At 35.9% G+C, this 17,319-nt stretch overlaps 1 protein-coding gene across 3 annotated transcripts in view; it reads left to right on the forward strand.

Moving 5' to 3' along the window:
* Positions 1–17,319, forward strand: part of PPP3CA (protein phosphatase 3 catalytic subunit alpha) — a 298,560-nt gene that overhangs the window by 213,749 nt on the left and 67,492 nt on the right. For all 3 annotated transcript variants that reach the window (XM_079921013.1, XM_079921014.1, XM_079921015.1), the window contains exons 3-5: positions 6,518–6,642; positions 14,797–14,908; positions 15,963–16,108. In XM_079921013.1, coding sequence (XP_079777139.1) covers positions 6,518–6,642; positions 14,797–14,908; positions 15,963–16,108 — 383 coding nt within the window. The remainder of the gene's footprint in view (positions 1–6,517; positions 6,643–14,796; positions 14,909–15,962; positions 16,109–17,319) is intronic.

Here is a 17,319-nt window from a genome sequence, read left to right on the forward strand (position 1 = left end):
GAGTCAAGAATTAAAAGCTCTTGACTTCTAAATCATAATACTGATGCAATTTTGAAATGCCAGTCCATGAAAAATCTATTTTCACCTGCAATGTATTATTTCACTGATTTGTTGTTTTCTGTAAGCATTCTTTAAACTGGAATTCTATGACATTATAAAAATTTTGCTTAGTGTCAGTACAAAGTTGACCCAATGATTTTCTTTGGATTTCCTTTAATATAGGCAAGTAAACAGGGCCAAATGCATAAGTCTGAGCATTAGTTCAAAGCTATTCTAAGTAGTTTTATATGAAAGTATGTATTTTTATCTTACGTTTCTTTATATGTTTTCCACTCTGGATGGCAGCTGTAGCAGAGTTCTTTTCAAGCTATCAATTGTGTAGCAATTATACTGGGACCTCATCCTAATATGTTCAGTGCATTCTACTGTTTACATTTTCTAATGTAGCCATTTAGTTGCCAAAGTAGATTTAGAAAACAATGGAATTCTTTGAAAAAATAATTAACTTATAATATGAGTATACTTATTTGCAGAATCACTAAATTGATTTAGACATGCATACTTGATTACACATATAATGTACGCAGGGTTGTTGTTTTGAGCACCTTTTCAACAGAGAGTTAGCAGTACTTCTGTTAGTCTGGAGATGCAAGGCCTAGGCTTGGTCCTGGTTGTGCTTATCTTTCTAACTTGTCCTCTATCCTTGAGATTATTTTCTCAAGGGTCTGTTTGTCCTCAATATGCTGGCCATTATCTGCTCTCCTGAGCAGTGTGCCAGTTCTAGGGACTCTTAGACTCGCCCTGTGACTGATTCGTTGTCTAGTTTGTAGATCCCAAGAGCTTTCTCAGCTAACTACAAAGAGCCCCTTGTTCCTGCCCCAGCTGTTTATTGCATTTCTCTTTAGCACTACTTCGCTGTAATCTACAGTGAGTAAAGTCTTGACCTTGTTTAATGACTCCCTAACTGCTGCACTGACCACTAATCTCCAAATACTTCCTCCTGTGGTAGGTGGCTTTACAGAAACACACATTTAAATTAATGTTTATATTTATATATACTTTAACCTCCTAAGTCTGTGATTTCAAAGTTTAATAACTAGCTCTCTAGCAATGATATGAGAAATAAAAGCTATTTCCTTCCCTAAGAAACAAAGACAAAGGCTTTCTGTATGTTTTCTAGTTCCCCCTTTAAAATTCTGTACTCCTCTTCAGAAGCCTTAGATCAAAAGTTACTGAGACCATTCTTGTGTGAGAATCATTTCCAGTAAACTTTTATTTACTGTGGGTCAAGATTTACTGGGGGAGGGAAGCAATATTAAAAGGCAATTACTCAAAAGTAATTGTTTGCTTAGGTATTACTTAGTAGTTGGTTATTTAGGCATAATTTATGTATTTCCTGATAGTAGACGAGAATGAAGAAATAAATGTGTAAGCGTTGCAGGATGTTGATCCCTCTTGCACCATTTGGTTGTGCTGAGGCTGTTAGAACAGCCAGGTTCAAAACCACTTAGTCACCTGACTTAGAGAAGGGACCAAGGAGAAGATAATGGCAACCTTACCACCTTCTCAGCAAATAGATTCAACTGCTCAGTGTACCTGGTAGTTCTTACTTGTCCAGTATAAAAACAAGTGGAGGACTGCATCAGGTTGCTAATGGCTGAGGGTAGCAGTGGTCCAGAGAAAAACCCGTATGCTTTCTTTTGTTATCTTTGATGTGTTCATTTCATTAAATGCCATAACTATACATCTGTGATGGAAATATGTACAATTCTGGTAATAATCTATTGAAGTTATATATATTTTTGAATGTTCAGCCAGATGGATGGATATTTCATAGAGACTAGCTTTTACTACCTGTACTGTGTTCCTATGTTTTTGGTGCTTTTTCAGTATCGTAGATCTCTTAGAGCTAGCCCCTAGTTGAGTTCCTGCCTGCCAGCAGTGTTTCGTTGGAAATGAGAAGCAAATAATGGGAATCTAGGGAAATATGGGACGCAGGAGTGTTTGGTGAAGAATGAGCTTGCCTGGAAGGTAGAATAGAACTTGTCAAAGCCTGGCTGTTCTAGAAGTGCTGTTAAAGCCAATGACATTGAAGATGAAAGGACCTAGCCTCGTGGGGAATTAGAGGCTGTGAGCAGCCAAGCAGATGGTTTGCCTCATTAGCTGACATTTGTTGTACTTTACTTCTCTTTGGACACCAGTGTGTTAGGTACCCAAGAGAATGGAAGGTGCGGGCCACGGCATTACAAAGAAGGAAGGTTACCTGGCTATACTTTTCACTTACCATCACGTGGAAGTACCCTTCCCTCTGTGTGATGCCCTGGCCCTACCCTCCATCCTCTTGGGTACCTAAGTGTGGATAGACCTCAGTATGGAGATCACTTTCTTCCTAATGTTGGATATTAAAATAGTAAATGTTGCCAAATATTAGGACTTTGGGATAAATCCTTTATCTGAAAGCTGCAATGCACAAGGCCTGAGCAACAGCCACATTCAAATGCACAAGTAAATTTGCTCTTTGTCGTCACCTTTGTTAGATTCACTCCTCTATCCTAGACTCTATCAAACAATCACTTCAATATTATCCTTTCACATAATAGGAAATCCCGATCTCACACCAACCTGGAATTAGCATCGAACGAAGTTGCCTTTCCAGTGTGTATCTCCCCCACACGTGAACCCTGTGAGGGGAACTGCACAAGCATGCAGAATGAGGGCTGAGTGTGCCGAGACAGAGGGTCAAAAGCCTAGGTCTGTTTAGTCTTACTCTCTGGATAAGAGTCATCAAAGAGCTTGTTATAAATCTGCATCTCTGGAGATTCTGATTCAGGACCCAAGAATCTGTAGTTTCAAAAGTTCCCCAAGTGGTACTGATGTAGAACCAGGTAAAGAAACTACCATAAACTGTGTGGAGTTCCCACATTCTCCCCCAGTCTTGCCGCACACTAATTCGAAAGTTGTGACTTAAAGGCTTAAAACAGGCACCATCTCAGACCAGTCGAAGACCTTCAGCTTCCACCAAAGCAAACTCCAACTATTGTCCAACTCTGTCAATCCCAAGGGCCCCTCAAAACCTTGACTTCTTAGTTAATGGATTTCCAAATTCAGCACAGCACAGGCCCAGTGGAAGAATCCTAGGGTAGCACGTTTCTCGTGTACCTTTTGGGTGGTAGGCGCTATTCTCCACCTGGTCAGTGAACCAAACTGATGGCTTCACACAGGCTATAGTCCTCGTGTAGGTTATGTTCCAATGGGAAGAATCAGGGAAGAAACAGGCATGCAAATTAATCAGCTAGATCATTCCTGAGAGTAATAAGTGGATGAAGAAAGTAAAACAAGTTAATGGGAAGAAGAATAATTTTAGAGAGAGGTAGCTCCTTTATCAAAAGACCTCCTTAACACTACTGACATGTAGCTGAGACCTATTGGATGAAAAGGAGTCAGCCTGTGAATATACAAGAAAGAAACGTGGCTTATTTGAAACAGAGAAGACTGGCATCTAGTGAACAAGAAGGGCAATAGGATGGTGACTAGATAGATAGATAGATAGGTAGATGATTGTTTTTTAAAGTTAAATAGCTTTAACTTAAACTAACCTGGGAAATCCTTAAATCTCTAATAAAAATATCTCAATTTTTCGGGTGTGTTTTATTTGAACTACTGTTTTCTTTCATTGGGCTTTGCATATTTTTTATGATTGTATGTGCAAGTTGCTTTCCTTCGCTGGACATTGTCATAAGAGGTCCTTACTGTAAAAGTATGATTTGAATTCTGTGGCTGGTCTAAAGTAAAGTCAGTGATGATGTGGCCATCATACAAGTAACTGAATTTCAGGGTATTTTGTTTTCCATGCCTACACCCATTTTGACTAGGGGACCTTTTAATAATAGCCTAAAAATATGATTATTAGACTTGCTACTATAATACAAATTCCAAATGATGTTTGAATCCTCCATCCTACCCCATCACCTGGCTTCATGTTTTCCCTGAGCCTTACCCCATAATTGACCCTCTGATAGGATCCTATCCCTCTGATAGGATTCAGGATAGAGAGAGGGACAGTGGCAAGGAAGTGTCCTGGTCACAGGTGTTCACATTTGACGGCTGCATCAGTTCAGCTGAAACAAAGCGCCCTGCTTCATACTTTCTTTCCCTGAAGTTCCTTCCTTCAACTTCTGAACTTAATGGAGGGCATGTAAAGAAAGGCTTGGTTTCCAGCCAAACCTTTTTTGTTTGTAATTTCTGGTTTGAAACATAACATGACAGGTGTAAAAATGCCTGCCATTTGAGAGAAACCTGTGATAAGTAAGCCATACCAACTGTAATTTCAAGGGATAAATCAGTGGAAGATGAATTATCTTATTACTTATTAACTAATAAGTTTATTCTTGCCTTCTTAAAAATTTAGTAATACAAGATATGCTAATTCAGTCTTCTAAATGGATTTATTATTAGTCCATTTAAGTTTTAAGAATTGTTTTATTATCTACTTATTTTTAGTTGTATTATTATTATTAATATCAGTTTTCACAGCTCTAAATGCAGCATGCAAGTCTCCCCAGAGTGGGTACTGGCATCTGTACCCGGCAGTGTTTGAACCACGACACTTGTTGCTCTTTATTTCTTTCCCTTTGGTTAAAATACAGTATATGACGTGTCTCTCACAAACCAAATTCCTCATTAGGCCAGGATAAGGACCCGTTTGCAAAGTACTCAACTGTAAGAATAAAAACGATTATTTGTAAACAATTTTCTAGTATGATATTATTTCAGAAGTGGAAGAATATGTTTCTGGCATTTGTACTGTGTATCTCTTGCTCATGAGAGGGAAGAAGCTATGGGATTGGAATTTGCAGAAAGAATGCCTTAGCAGTTATAGCTCCTTGTAATTTACATCTGTTTTGATAGGTTCTAAGCTTTTTGAGTGCAGGTATTCTAAAATAGAGTCCACCTGACCTGTACCTGTTTCAGGCTTATAGAACTCTGGGTCCTTACTAGCTGTTCCTTGATGGTAAGAATGGGGATTTATAGGACATTTTTATTCACCCATTGTTTTATAGTGTTTTCATCAATGAACTTCTTTGACTCATTTTTCTTTCTATCAGCTTTCATCAGATAAAGGAATGAGGTTTAAAACATTTCAGCTTACTTGTGATTACAGCATAAGAATGTGTTAAGATAGCATCCTTTGGCCTTGATTTCCTATTCACTGATAACATTCATTCTATGAACCTCTTAGCATTAAAGAAACAGCCACATCACGTTCATCATTCAAGCATAAAATTGTCTTAAGGTAGTAAATATATACACATGTATAAACCATATAAATGTCAAAGATATTATAACATGATGGTTGACAGCAAAATCTTTGAATTAGACAAATCTGAATTGAAACTCGGTATCGTTCTTTTTTTTTTTTTCAGTTCAGTTCAGTTGTATCATTCTTTTTTTTTTTTTTTTTTTTTTTTTTGCGGTATGCGGGCTTCCCACTGTTGTGGCCTCTCCCGTTGCGGAGCACAGGCTCGGGACGCTCAGGCTCAGCGGCCATGGCTCACGGGCCCAGCCGCTCCACGGCATGTGGGATCTTCCCGGGCCAGGGCACGAACCCGTGTCCCCTGCATCGGCAGGCGGACTCTCAACCACTGCGCCACCAGGGAAGCCCATATCATTCATTTTTAACAGTGATCTCGCCTAGCCACATAACCATAATGGAGATAATATTTATTTTTTTAGGGCTTTGAAAGTAGTAAATGAAATAGTAAGTACTGAATAAGGAGTTTTAAAAAGAGAGACTACGTAGCTTTTTGAAGAATTTTGGTTTAAAAGAGAAGGTGAGAAAGTTAAGAAATGTCAATTACCAGTCATTATTTATACAGTTTTACAGGATTTTTTTAATTTCACAATTTAAAATAAAATTTGACATTTGATACCAGGGTACATCTTACAAAAATGCTCTTTTATAATATAAATTTAAATTAATTGGAGCTTTTTCCTTTCTCAGTGGTACATAAAATAATGATGTGTTTTATAATTGATGGCATTTTAGAGTCAGTGAAATACAGTTTTTATAACGGGTATCAACATTTCCTTTTCTTCAGGAGTCAATACATGTAGTAGATACATATTTAGACTCAGTATATAGATTATGTCAAATTTCTGAACCTCTCTTTGACTAATCTGCAAAAGGAAATCCTATCCCATGACTATAAAATGTGTAGATATCTCTTAGCAGAGTGTTTGGTGCAGAATTGTTAAATGTACAACAATAATAGCCATTATTGTTATTATTATCTTTATTTTTCCAGTTAATCTGTGAATTGGTAGAACTGGATGCAAAAGCCAGGTCTGCCACCAATTAAGTTTGGAATTTCTGTCTCACTTTCCTGTTTTACAAAAGAACGTTTTGGCTAAGATGACCTCTAAATTCCTTATGGTTCTAAAATTTTGTAATTTTACTGTCTAATTCAGAGTCTTAACAAAATGTAACCATCAGATGAATTTTCTTTGTTTCTTTCAGTTTGCGGGGACATCCATGGACAATTCTTTGACTTGATGAAGCTCTTTGAAGTGGGCGGATCTCCTGCCAACACTCGCTACCTCTTCTTAGGGGACTATGTAGACAGAGGGTACTTCAGTATCGAAGTAAGTCTGCATCATTTCTTCTTAGCTGCTCAGTAATGGATCAACAATATCTTAGCAAAATAAAGTGGTATATGTATTGCCTTAAGGAAATCCCTAGTCTTTAACAATGAACTTTAATACACATAAATGTGTGGGAAATTCCATATCCTATTTTCCGTTGATTCTCATATGCTTTTTATTGCATAGAAATGCCAAGGAAATGGCTCATAGTAAGATTTTGCCTTTCATACTTTTTATAGATTTGGAACTTTGCAAAACTTGCATGATATTTGACATTAGATAATTCTGTCTCCTGTTGAGACAATGAATCAAATTTGATTAAATAAGCAGGAATGTGTTTGCCTGGTTATGTCTCATAATTATGAGACAATAAGTTATTTTTGTAAATTGATAGTCAAGTGCATGTGTCTGCATTTGTGTGTATGAGTCTGTATGAGTACACTGACAGCTGCTATATTTTGTCTTTTTTGGCACCTGTCATCTAATAGGGTAATTTGTCAAAATCATTAGTTAAAACAAAACAGATAACCTTTGAGTAGAGGTTCTTCCTCAGCCTCCCAACTGCATCTGCTTCAGGTAAGTAGAAGTTACGTTCAGAATAAAGACAAGGCTCTTGTTTCATTCAGATGTTTTCTCTTTCAGGTGCTTAACATGGTGTTTCATACATAGAAATGACTCATTAAATATTTATTAAAAGAAATAGTTTGAAATAAGAATAAGTTTTAAAGAATCAGAGCTCATGCTATAGTAGCTGACATCATATGTGCTCTTGGAAATAATGTGTTAAAAAGGAAAACAGTTATTCTTAATTAAAGAGAGAAATCAAATTTACTGAAGTCTCACACCAATGTCATACATTCATAACAATCATTTATTAAAGAGATTCTAGGTTTTTAAATTTTCATCATAATATTTCATTTATTATAGGAATATTTAATGTTGAAAAACATGTCACTCCTAAATGGCTTTTGTTTTTAAACTATTATACTAACTTTTGGAGGGGGGGTTATTCAATTCACCTCCCATCATTGACTATGCATATATGTATATATATATATATATGTCCCACCAATATATTAATCACATTTAAGGATCTCATTTAAAGATCACATATTTCTTAATCATTCATGGTGGTAAGGGAGGGAGGGGTGGTGTTGGTATATAAGTCCAAAAAGAGGAGTACATTTAGGTATTTCTTCAATGTATATGTACTGTAATTAGGAGAATTTAAAGGAATATACATCCTTGCTCTCTAGAAACCTAAATCTGTGTAGGAAAATATAACTGTAAAAAGCTTTATAGAATAAGAAGCCTAGAACAGATGGTTCCAGGATTCAATTATTATTTGAACTGATTATTAAAATCTTGGGATAAAAAAGGTACAGAAAATAATTACCATTGGAATATAGATGTTTGGGAGAATATCGAGGGCATATATGGCTGGGGTTAGAAACAAAAAACAAGTAAGATTTAACTAGGAGGGAAACTGAAGTGAGAAAAGTACAGAGGAAGAAATAAGCAAACCTCATAAACTTCATTCATGGGTTAACTTGACCAACATGGCAGAGAAGTGTGACTGAGTACAAATTTTGTAAGACCTTTGTATCACATTAGGGCTAGTATCTGCCAAGAGTAAAGGGAAAAAAAACCCAAACAAACATAATGGTGGTTTGAACAGGATAGAAGTTTATTTCTCTCTCTAGTAAAAGCTGATAGATGGGCGGACCCTGGCTCGTGTGACCCCGCCTGGTGCCAGGGCCCAGGGCCTCTGCCTTATTGATCTGATGTGTGTGGCCTCGTTACAAAGTCAACCTCATGACCCAAGACTGCTACACCAGCTTCATCCCTCATATTCCCACATTACATGCAGCTAGAAGGAAAAGAAAGAAGAAAAGGGTATGTCCTCTCATTTAAGGATGTTTCCCATAAGTGGCACTGTTACTTCCCGTGGGCCAGAATTGGTTTACCTTGCGGTATATGATTTCCGTGTGTAGCCAGATTTGAGAAAGACTGCTATAAACAGAAAACAGTAATGGGAGATAAAGAGTTTCTGCTACTTCCTTTAAATTAGGGTCATGTGGAAACTAAGGAAATATTTTTAAAAATGATTTTAGTGACTTAAATTTATCTTATTCATTTAATATTTATATGCTCCTATGGAAGGTTCTGAGGATAAATGAAATCGGTGTTCTACTTTTCTTGAAGCCCACCTTCTAAGCAAAGAATGGCAAAGACTCTCCTGTTGGGAGTGATTATATTTTCTTAATCTTACCAGTCTATTTACCTTTGATTTTTTTACGAGAGGAGTTCAGGCTTCTGAATCTCTGGCCTCAAACCTTTTGAAACTTGCCAAACTCTCTCTAATTAGAGCTTTTTAGAACTGTTTCCTTAAAGAAGTTGTGAAGCAGTAATCACTGGTTCCTCAGTAGATTTTTATTTTAGTCTACAATTAATCTAGATTTTTGAACTATGAAAGTTGTGGTAGTTTATATAATATGACCCTTCTGCAATTCAAGCAAAGAATCAAAGTCTGAAACCAAATGTTGGTGAAATATCGAGTGTGTGTATCATAGGACATTTAAAAGTTCTGAGATGCATATATCAGAGTCCCCATCTTCAAAAACAGCTCTTTAATTCAACTCTAGAAGTCTGGGAGTATAGCCCCGGGGACTTACCACATACACAAAGAAATGACAAAAGTGTGATAGCCTCAGAAGTAAAAATGATCCATTTTGATTAGACTGTGACCTTTGAGGGGTTTGAGAATGGCTCAGTGATATCAGCCTATTTAAAATAGAACTAATATTTATATAAAATATACTTACTGAAGATACTGTGAGGCTTCGTATTGTGGATTAAGGAAGCTGACATTGTTTGCAAGCTGGAAATGGTATTGTTTGCCTAGTATAAATGATCTCATTTATTCCTCACAGCTCTTCAAGGAGCATGTAAATGTCTTTCTTTTCAGCATGCAGAAACCAAGGCTCAGAGAGAGTCACACACATAGTAAATGGCAGTGCCGGGATGCAAAGTCTGTGCTCGTTCCACTACATCCCATGCCTTGGCCATATACTCACTAAACGAACCACCAAAAATGCACACATCAGTGATGCAGGCACTGATACACACTCTTTGTATATAATATATATATTATATTACACATTATATAATGTGTAATATAATAGATATAATAACTCTTTGCATATAATATAATCTGAAGGGCAAAGCATTAAATATAAAATATTCTCTTTGCGTATCCTGTTGGTTTAAGATAAATTCTAAAATGAGAGCTCAGTTTTCCAGCGTGTACTATCCTAACAGGCTTCCTGATTCATCTCAATAATTGAGAGTTCCACTGCAGGTCTCCTCCTTTGGCTATTCTCTGGGCAAAGAGAAGCAGTTAAATTTAATTTTTATGAAATCAGCTTTGAAGAGTAGATTCAGATTTCATATAGTCTCAGCTGGGTAGCATTTACAGGCACTGGGTAGTGTGCTCTGGGCAGTACATGGAGTTCATTTTATACACTCCCTCCCCGCCTTTCCCCCCATCTTCTTTCACCAAGATTAGAAATCGTTCCCCACAAAGTTAGCCCAAATGAAACAAACAACCTTCTGAATAGTGATGAAAGAGATAATTTTGCCTGGGATAATGATTTGCCTCACACCAAATACCATCCTCTTTCTCATGATGGCATTATGCTACCTAATCTCTTTGATCAAGGCTATGTGTACATATATACTGATAGTTTCGTGTCTGTTTCTCTGAGAATGCAGGGAAAAAACTCAGAATTGCAAACAAAGGCACACACAACTGTTTCTTCTATTCACTTCCTCGGGCTCCCTTTCTAGCCATTCTGCCCTGCAAGACATTGCCTTGAGCTTAGAGAGCTGTGCCCCTGCACCAACGACTAGATCTCAGCCCAGGCCTCAAACACCTTTAAGCAGGAAGAGTAGTTGTGTTTATTAGCTGTAAGCTCATAGACTAGAACGAACCACAGCACGTCAGGCAATGTTCCATGCTTCTGCATGAGAATAACAAGCAAAGGGTACAGCAAGCAATGTTAGGTGACAGAGTGATGCCACAGACATGAGGAAGAAATTGTCTGGCTGTCTCCCTGCAGCCAGTCATCCTTATAGTGCATTGCTAGCTCCCACCGCTGCTTCTCTGTGTGCTTGTCAGACCAGGCAAATGATGTCTTAAAGGAGCAGCATTTGACATTTTTTCAGGAGTTTGGATCTTTTCCCAGCCAATGCATACCCCTCACTTTACCGTCCTGTGACTGAGAGACAGCACTTTTGATTAGAATGTTTCGCAGCATGTATAGTTATTTTAGGGAGCTGCTTGTTATATATCTGAAGCTGTGTATATGTGTTTTTTACTTCTTGCTTCCTCTTTTACATCCTTCTTTACTCCCCTGTACAGGTTTTTAAGAATACACATCATTAAGAGGCATAAATTACCAAGTAAGAACTGCACTGCTATTATCAATGAGCCAATTAAACTAATGAAGAAAATTATATCCTTAGTGCTGCTTCATTGGGGAAGCTAAATAAGAGAAAACTATGTCTGCCATAAAAAATTAAGAAAAAGATACAGGATGCTCGATCTTTCATATTGACTAAACCAAACTAATTTTAGATTGTAAATATCTGTTTAATTATTTAGAGTATGACTGGAAAGATAGTCGAGGTCCAGTTAAAAGTGATTAGTGCAATTAACTTACATCTCACCCTGCAAAAAAGCCAATGGAACTTGCCTCTCTATTTCTACTTTAACCAATTAATCCAGGGAAAATTTTATTCACATTAGCCATCTGATACCCCATGGACAAAAATAACCAATTATTTAACTAATTTTTCTTTCATTGGTCATTAAACGGGATAATTTTTTTACGTGAGACTTTTCTCTTTTAAAAGAATATCAGGTTATAATTTTGTTCAAGATCTTTAGCTCTCCAGAATGTTAGAGCTTTAGATGGCAAAATAGTTACCAGCAGGACAGTGTTGTGCTTGGCAGTGCTCTCCCACCAGATGTTGAGGGTGAAGCTCGCAGGGCTCCACTCTCCAGTCCACCCTTGCCCTGTCATTTACCATGCCACTTCTTCCATATTGGCTGCATTTGTGGTTTTATTCAGTGTTTGGGAAGATATTTTATTCTTGCCACAGGGGAGAGGGAAATAAAATGTGGAAAGCGGATTCTTATTTTTAGGGTACTCGAGCCAAGAATTTGGAAATTGAGTTTTCTTTTCTCTAGTCTTGTCTTTTTACTTTTCTTTCCTCCTCCCTCCCTTCCTTTTTCTCTGTCATCTCTCTCTCTCTCTCTCTCTCTCTCTCTCTCTCTTTCTCTCTCTCCCCCAATCTCTCTACTTCCCCCTCCTTTCTGACTGCCTTCCTTCTCATTTACAGGAAAGAGGCTCATGTTTCTTAAACTCCTGCTACATGCAGGGTGCTTTACATCCATTACATAATAAGGGACATGAAATGTGTACTGAATCATTTAAAAGGTAAATAGGTATGATAAGGATACCATAGAACCTTTGAGGTTTCAGTTATGAAAGAGCTATAGTAATCAAGACTAGAGGTGATAAAGCCATGTGCTAATGTCAAGACAGGATCTTTAACAGATGGCATAAAAAGAAAATATGGGCCCTAGAATGTGATTCCTCTAGTAGTATTTGAGTGGGGTTAAAAAATTGCATTTTAGATTTTTGTTGGAGAGATTATAGCTTTGCTTTAAAATAAATTGTTACAGGCAAAACTAATCTAAAGAGTTCGGAATTGTGGTAACATTTTCCAAAGGACATTGATTTGGGAGGGGGCACAAGGGAGCCATCTGGGTGCTGAAATGTAACTGAATCTGGGCAGCGGTTTCATGGGAATATACATATGCAAAAATTCATTGACCAGTACCTTTAAGATAGATACATTTCACTGGATATAAGTTATACATTAGTGAAAACAAGAAACAAAGAAAACCTTTAAAAAAAGTAACTACAGAGTAGCCAAAACACATATTCTCTCCCACAATGTATGCATTAAATACAACACATTAAATACAATATAATTTTTAAAAGACTTCCCATACCCATCCCATTCCTATTCCAAATCAAACATCCAATGTTAACAACCTATTTGGAAAGATATTTTTATATAATTTAATTTATATTTTAAATTTATAATTTTGAATTATTTATAATATAATATATAAACAAAACATACATACGATAAAATCTTATAAATTGAGAATAGTTCTCTCATTGACATTAATAACAGTGTATAGATATCATCTCTGAAGTGTGAGACAAGCTTGATAATACACACTCCTTTTACTAGAACATTGTAAGTGCACCTCTAAACCTGACACACAGCAATCAGAGACTCATTGAGCCACGTACACGTATCAACAGATCATAATCCTTCAATACAGGCCAGTTGGTCAACTTCTCAGAAATAGTACTATCATCTTTCACATGAACTTTAGGTAATAACTATAAGCAGAAAATGGTAATTATAAAATTAACTAATGTAACATATATATGTAAAATTTGATATCAGCTAATTATTTTTTTTTATTCAATTATAATTACAGTGAGGGGCAGTATCTTGCTTGAACAACTCAGTAATACATATTTTTTCTGATAATTAGTATTTTCTTCAAAACTTGGACTATATATTCAAACATTTACTTCCACTCATTTAATAAATTATCACATGAGCTGACAGAGATGATTATTGTTCACAGGTAGCACCACAAATGAGTTGCCAGTAGCTTTTCCCTGTGGAGATTATCCGGCATACCTACTATATGTTGGAAAACTCATTATTAAAATGTAAATATTGTTTCAGTTTTGGTTTAAGATTTCAGTAACCAGAATCAGACTTTTGCCTCAATATTTTTCTGGTTCTCTAACGTCTTAACTTTCAGAATAAAGTTCATGAGGATAGAAAAGCATACTTGTTTTCAGTGTGCTGTTCTCTTCCCTGTGGATTTTTAATGAATGCTATTTGAGGATAATGAAATTGATGTTAATACTTGAGTATCCCAGTTATCTTAATTCACACTCCAGGAAGACTGTTTCGGTGTCGGTTGATTCCAAGCCTGGTGAATTTATACTTGGCCCTCATTTTTATGCAAACTGTAATACCCAAGTAATTAATTTGAGAGTTTTAAGGTATATGAAATGTTTCCCCTAGCTATCAGCAGCATATGTGGTGAGAGTCCCTGGCCTTCAGTTTATTTACAATTACGTATAAAACAAAAAGCTCAAGGCTTTACCAAAGGCACTGAAATGAGAGACAAGATAATGGGAGAGAAGAGTAGTGAAGGAGAGAGCATAATGGAAAATAGATACAGGGACTTTCCTGCTGGCGCAGTGGTTAAGAATCCGCCTGCTAATGCAGGGGATACGGGTTCGAGCCATGGTCCGGAAAGATCCCACATGCCGCGGAGCAACTAAGCCCGTGTGTCACAACTACTGAGCCCACGCATCTAGAGCCCGTGCTCCGCAGCAAGAGAAGCCACCGCAATGAGAAGCACGTGCACCACAACGAAGAGTAGCCCCCACTTGTCGCAACTAGAGAAAGCCCACGCAGCACTGAAGACGCAAAGCAGCCAAAAATAAAAAAATATAAAATAAATAAATAAATTTAAAAAAAAAAGAAAATAGTTACAATCCAAGTCAGCCTGAGCTTGTCAATGTTTGCTTCTAAATTTTGTGGTGCCTTTCCTTTGTAATTCTCCCATTTCTTTTACCTAATTTGTACAAAATAATTACCTTTATAAAGAAAAGTGACTTTATTTTATTTATTAATTGTCACATTTCTTCTCATACTTTGACACAGTATATTTTCATTTTTAGTATATTTTCATTCGGGCTTTTCCCAATAAACTCTATGCAGTCCATTGTTTTCGTGTGGTGTCTAGATCTCCAGTGCAATGTTTATACTTTAGTATAGATGAATCTTGGCTCTGTACCAAAGTAATGTTTTCTGTTTGATCTTCAATATCTTCCGTAAAAAAGACTTAGCCTTTTGGGGACTTTTGGTCACAGTAGTGCATTTGGTTCATGTCTTCCTGATATGTCAGCCAAGGTATGTGGAAGTATAATGGAAAATATTTATTTTTATATTATTCTTTTTTTTTTTTTTCCTCAGTGTGTGCTGTATTTGTGGGCTTTGAAAATTCTTTACCCCAAAACACTGTTTTTACTTCGTGGAAATCATGAATGTAGACATCTAACAGAGTATTTCACATTTAAACAAGAATGTAAGTATACTTCAGGCTTCTTCATTTAACATCGTATGTGCTAAATAGTGATTTTAATCCATACAAAGAGCGTATTACAATATGATCCCTTGCTTAAAAGTCAAAAATTCAAAAACATACTATATTATGTCATTCCATTTTACTTTCTGAGCATGGTCAATTAAGAGAATTCAGAATTTCTTTTTAAATTATAGTTTTTTTAAAGTGATATAAAAATTCAAATTAATGTTTGATGTGATTTAGCCTAAGCAACAAGTGATGAAATTATTTTTTTAAATAGCCAGAATACTGCTGTTCAGGGTAATCCTACTCTTTAATCTCAAATCACTCAGTAAAAACAAATGGAGGGCAGATTCCACATTGAGCCTCTCTTTCTGGACCCAGTAGATTTACCAGCCTTGAGTGGATTTTACAAAATTAAAGACGACTTCTTCCTTTAGAAATAAATACTAAGAGTGAGGAGTACTTCATATAAATTTCACTTTCCTCTTCTCTTCATTTTCCTCATTGTCCTTGGAAGTTTAAATTTCTCTTTGTCATTTAGTCCTATTTCAATGGAGCATAGAGACTTCTCTCCAAACATTAGATATAAGTCAATAAAGGAAAAGTAATGTGCAGTGATTTAGAAACAACTTTGGAAACTTTCTTGCAATCTGCTTTTCTACAAGAACATTCAGGAGAATCAGCCAGTTTTGTGTCCTCTTCTGTTGGTCTCCTAGTTGCTGTGTTTTTGTTTTTTTTTGTTTTTTTTAATACACATCTGCAGGTACCTAGCAGGGATATATGTATACAAAAGTTCTCACCTCTGTTACACAAAAAGTAACTAAAAACTGTCAAATATGGAAGGACAACAAAAATAAAAAATAGTAGATATAAAGATTAATATATAACTTTAAAAAGTCTTCTTTAATCACATTTGGAACTTTGCATGTGTAGTTATATGCTAATATGATTCCGGCAAGAAAACATTTTTTAAAAAAACCTATTTTTATGAACCAAATCCTACCTGTGAAATCATAAGAGTAAGTAGTTGGTTTTTAATCATATGTTAAAGGTAAAATAAAGTATTCAGAACGCGTATATGATGCCTGCATGGATGCCTTTGACTGCCTGCCCCTGGCTGCCCTGATGAACCAACAGTTCCTATGTGTACACGGCGGTTTGTCTCCAGAGATTAACACCTTAGATGATATCAGAAAAGTAAGTTCTGTTATTTTCCAAGTCTACCATTTGGTGTCTTTCAGTAATAAATGCAAGGCATTAATTTCCCTGCCTTTATCACTAACTTGATACTTCTGAATGAAAATGATTTAAACTGGTCATGAATCTCTTTTTTTTTTTATCTAGAAAGAAACATATATTTATACTTGGAAGAGTTTTCATCTCAAAAACCTCAAGTTTCATTTTACCATGTGATGTGTCATTAGAAATACTAAATATCTGATCACTAAAATATATATATATACATATATATATGTATATATATATATATATATATATATGCCTTTTCATTTCCCCTTGGCTTGTTTCAAACAATGCGTTGTATATTCGTGGTATATTACAGTTAAAAGATGTTGCTTTCCTCTTGGGAAAATATCACAACTTGACCTTTAAAATGTGTCCATATTGGCATTTTTTTTTAAATCTAACCATTTTCACGGCTTAAAATTTTAAAGTAACAACCTAACAAAGGCTATGATGCTATTTTATTGATTGTACTGAGTGGCAAGGTGAAAAGCAGTTGATTTTTTTAAAGAAGTATTTTTCTACTTAATTTAACATTAGATCTTACTGTTGTTTTGGCCAGCAAAAAGATGAGTTAGATTGAATGTGGGAATATCTCTTTCATGAGAAAATGTAGTAGAGGATAGTTTTATGTAGTGGAAGAGACAGTCTTTTATTTCTTTGATTATGCTCAATATTCTTTTAAAATTTCTTTGGTTTTTAAAGAGAAACTATATTTAAGTAAGTAAAACAGTCAAATTCTATCTGAATACTCTATCATTAAGGTCCAAGTCTTCAAATGTAAAAATAATATTGTATTTACTTTCCTGTTAGAAAGGAAATTCATGGTTTTTATTTTTTAAATTAAACAAAAATACATTAAATAAACCTTTGTTTCCTGCTCTGTGTGTTTGTGTCCTTTTTTATAAGACACCATTACACGTCTGCTTCTGGTGTTCTGTAGCACACAGAGGATTGATATTTGCTCTATATTTCAAGTTCTGTAGAGATAGGACACTGAAGTGTAGTCATGGAGCTCAAGTATAGAGTGGTTCACTTTCTGCATGAATGTAACCACTTTATTCTTCTAGAGTCTGATGGACTCCTGAAATCAGTAACTAAACTTGTTATCATAAATTATGTAGATTTTTAAAATATGCTCTGCTATCCCTAGGACTTTGTTTCTG

This window comes from Stenella coeruleoalba, assembly GCF_951394435.1.
Source record: "Stenella coeruleoalba genome assembly, chromosome: 4".
Classification (NCBI taxonomy): Eukaryota; Metazoa; Chordata; class Mammalia; order Artiodactyla; family Delphinidae; genus Stenella; species Stenella coeruleoalba.